Raw genomic sequence first — 4,279 nt, 5'->3', positions numbered from 1 at the left:
ACTTAAGATTTAGATGTGGGAGATTTCTGGCTGAGAGAAAATGACAGATGAGGTTTTTCCACGTTGATGTTCCTGGAATACTCTTAGAGAGCTCACTGTCTAGATAGGTCATCATTATGGAGAGTCTCTGAGGTGAGGCAGAGAGAACCTAGACTGGACTTGCTATATCCTGGGCTTTGTATTTAAGATTTAATCAGAAAACAGGATGTGGGGAGGAAGTCCAAGGAGAAGAAACAACTTAGAAATACAAATAATGACAATTCTCAGAAAGCAATGAGCACTAACTTTTTTTTTTTTTGCTGATTTTTTATTTTTTTTAGTTTACCATATTGTATTGGTTTTGCCATACATTGACATGAATCCGCCACAGGTGTACACGTGTTCCCAACCCTGAACCCCCTCCCACCACCTTCGCCATATCATCTCTCTGGGTCATCCCATTGCACCAGCCCCAAGCATCCTGTATCCTGTGTCAAACCTAGACTGGCGATTCGTTTCTTACATGATAGTATACATGTTTCAATGCCATTCTCCCAAATCATCCCACCCTCTCCCTCTCCCTCGAGTCCAAAAGTCTGTTCTTTACATCTGTATCTCTTTTGCTGTCTCACATACAGGGTTATCATTACCATCTTTCTCCATATATATGTGTTAGTATACTGTATTGGTGCTTTTCTTTCTGGCTTACTTCACTCTGTATAATCAGCTCCAGTTTCATCCACCTCATTAGAACTGATTCAAATGTATTCTTTTTAATGGCTGAGTAATACTCCATTGTGTATATGTACCACATGGAGCTAGGCTAGTCCTGAGCATGTGATCTAAATCACATGCTCAGGACTAGCCTGGCTCCATATAGTAGCACAGAAACAACAGCAGATGAATGTTAATTAGCATAACATAACATCAGCAACAGACTGTAAGCTATATTTCTTTGTTTAATTTTTATGGAAGTATAGTTGATTTGCAATGTTGTGTTAGTTTCAGATGTATAGCAAGGTAATCCAGATATATAAGTATATTCTTTTTTATATTCTTTTCTATAATAGGTTATTACAGGATACTGAGTACAGTTCCCTGTGCTATATAGTAGGTCCTTATTGGTTACCTATTTTATATATAGTGGTGTGTATATTTTAATCCCAACTCCTAATTTATCCCTCCCCTACTTTACATGTTTTTTTTTCCCCAGCTTGATGTACACTTTCATATTTTTGTTGACTATTTCAACCAAAATGAACAGCTTAAAGGCAAAGACTTTGAAGAAAGTTGAAGGAAAAACCTATTCAATCAGCACACAGCATTACTAATGCCAGGTTTTCTGTCTTCATTAGCAGAAAAATTTCATAAAGTAAAAATGCTCTGAGTTATTCTCTGTCAGAAGAAAGTAAGGAGAGATGGAAACAGGAGGTGAAACATCAGGAAGCAAATTAGAAAACTGGAAAGAAGAAAATTAGTATATTGATGTTTACTGGGAAAAAGGAAAGGTGTGCTAGGGGATCTGACTTCAAAACTAGCTGATAGGAAATTGTTTGCTTGCTATTTAATTTTTAATTGTATCAGTTTCCCTTTAATAAAATAAAACATATGGATTTGCTAAGGGAAACTGAAGTTTCAGGAGTAAGTTTCTAGCATTGTATACATTTTCTAGTTTTCCTTACTTATGAAACAACATAATTTCTGAGAAAGATTCAAAACATAGATAAGGGAAGATGATATCATTATAATTCTATTTTATAGAGCACACAAAATGTTCCTTCAATTGCAGATATATTTTTCAGACCAACCAAGTTTAAACCAGGCTGTTTTGTTGTTCGGTCACCAGGCTGTATCCACCTCTCATTATACCATGGACTGCAGAAGACCAGGCTTCCCTGTCGCACACCACCTCCCAGAGTTTGCCCAAGTTCATGATCATTGAATTACTGATGCCATCCAACCGTCTCATCCTCTGTCTCTCTCTTCATCTATTTATCTTGATACTTATTATTCCTTTACATACATGATCTAGAATGTGCCATCTCACTATTTCCTATATCCCTTTCCCCAAGGTCACTGACATTATATTCATTATTAGAATATTTTATGTATTTATTCTAATATATACTCTGTAGTCAAATAGTAAATAAGTAGTATATATAACCTGCTCAAGTCAACATACAGCTGTATGTAATAATTTAAATCTCATCTATCTTGGAAAAGAACGAGTGAGCATAAAAGCAAGTTTCTCTTCCAATAATGAGAAAGGCCAAAGTATCCTAGAGATCTCAAGGTCCTGAAACAAGGCTCGAGCAAGCCTACTGCTCACAGAAAATAGACAGACAATGCTTCTCTGAATCTGCTTGGTCTTGATGCTGTATATCAGGGGATTCATGAATGGAGGAAAGGGAAAGTAGACATAGCTCACGGTAATGTGGACTACATGTGGCACATGGGTCCCAAACCTGCAGATGAAAGTCAGGCCAATCACAGTGATGTAAAAGACCAGGACACAGCTGATATGGGAGACGCATGTGTTGAGAGCCTTAGCTCGCTCCTCTCCAGAGGCAATGCCCATCACTGTCTTAAAGATTAGGATATAAGAGACAAGAATCATCAGAGCATCTAGGGAGAAAGTCGAAGCAACCAGAATAACTGGGTACACATGATTAAATGTAATATCAGCACAGGTGAGTTTCATGACATCTTGGTGGAGACAAAAGGCATGAGAAAGAACATGGGGATGGCAGTATGGGAACAAATAAAGTGGCAGAATTGGGGGTACAGTGGACACAAAGCCCCTCATTAATGCCCACAGTCCTATTTTCATCACCCAGGAAATGATAAGAATGGAACTGTACCTCACAGGGCTACGGATGTTAATGAAACAGTCATAGGCCCTGGCAGGCAAGATACCTGATTCTACAATAGCCAGTGTGTTAATGAAGTAGGGTTGAGTGAAACAAGCACTCTGGGCAATTTCCCTCCGATCCAGCAACAGGACACCCAGGACTATGGGCATTGTAGTTAGCGTCATCCCAAGATCTGTACCTGCCAGCATAGCCCGGAGGTAGTACATGGGCTCATGAAGACCGTGTTCATCCAAATAAGGAAGAGCAGCGTGCCATTGCCAGAAAGGATGGAGAGGTATATGATAAAGAAAGGAAGAGAGATCCAGTGGTGGACTGCTGTTAAGCCCAGGAAACCAGTCAGCAAGAAGAGAGGTGCACTGTTGTTGGACCACATGGTAGGGTTTGCAGGTGAAGTGCCTTTTTCAAGGCACTCTTATTATGCAGTATTTGTTCTTTCTCTCCATCTTCTTACAGCATATTATCAAGCCATTTTTTTCTCTTAAATGTACAAGAATTTATGTATTGTTTCAGTCTTAATTAGTTCTAAATCTCTATCCACAAAGCCTTTTCCTGGAATAATAGACAAACATAATACTAACCAAGTTAATAATCTCAGCAATTTACTCTTCAGCATCCAACTTTTATTCTATCAATCACACATCTATGTTTCTAGCCTTTATGCCTAGTTGCCCAAAGGATTCTGTGGCTCTGTTTCATGCTCTTCTCTCCTTTATTCCTCCTCATATAATCTTCCACACTTAGGTATTTTCCCAATATAAACCAATAAAGATTTTCTCTCTTGAAATCAATCAGATATTTGTGTCACTGATTAATCACTGAAGAAAATGATTAATCCATAGAATTGAGTCCATCACCAAGAAATATTTGAGAAATATCAATAGTGATGTCTCAAGAGGAATTTGAATAAGGAGATGACTTGTGAAAGTCTAGAGAAATCAGAATAAGTGTGCATGCATTCATGCATATTGTCACTTCCGTCATGTCCAACTCCTTGGAATCCTATGGACTGTAGCCTCCCAGACTCCTCTGTCCATGGGACTCTCCAGGCAAGAATACTGGACCCGGTTGCCATTCCCTTCTCCAGGGGATCTTCCCTAGCTGGGAATTAAACCCGCATCTCCTCTCCTGCATTGGCAGGCAGGTTCTTTACCACTAGCGTCCCCCAGTGAGAAGAGTTGGTAAACTCATTTTGGCAAGGTATATGGAGCCCCACTCCATAGCCACAGGGCGCAGGACATTTTCTGTACTGCAGAAGATCTGAGGCCTGAAACACCAAGACACAAACTTTAAAACAGGAAAAGAGATGGTAGTTGAGAGCTCTCACAGGAAACATTCTGAGGAAGACAACTCTTGGAACAAACGTCTCAGAAGCCAGAAGCCTAATACTTACAGTGAGTCATAGATTTTAAAAAGGCATGAGAATCTGA

At 39.3% G+C, this 4,279-nt stretch overlaps 1 protein-coding gene across 1 annotated transcript; it reads right to left on the bottom strand.

The window, feature by feature from the left end:
• Positions 1–2,188: 2,188 nt before the first annotated feature.
• On the bottom strand, positions 2,189–3,225 carry LOC138421011 (olfactory receptor 51B4-like). The gene is given in 2 exon segments (XM_069554739.1): positions 2,189–3,084; positions 3,087–3,225. Coding segments are annotated over 2 exon segments (1,035 nt in total).
• Positions 3,226–4,279: the final 1,054 nt, after the last annotated feature.

The sequence above is a fragment of the Ovis canadensis genome, chromosome 15 (genome assembly GCF_042477335.2).
Source record: "Ovis canadensis isolate MfBH-ARS-UI-01 breed Bighorn chromosome 15, ARS-UI_OviCan_v2, whole genome shotgun sequence".
Classification (NCBI taxonomy): Eukaryota; Metazoa; Chordata; class Mammalia; order Artiodactyla; family Bovidae; genus Ovis; species Ovis canadensis.
The sequence above is the reverse complement of the archived record's forward strand: the minus strand, read 5'-3'. Positions and strand labels throughout refer to the sequence as shown.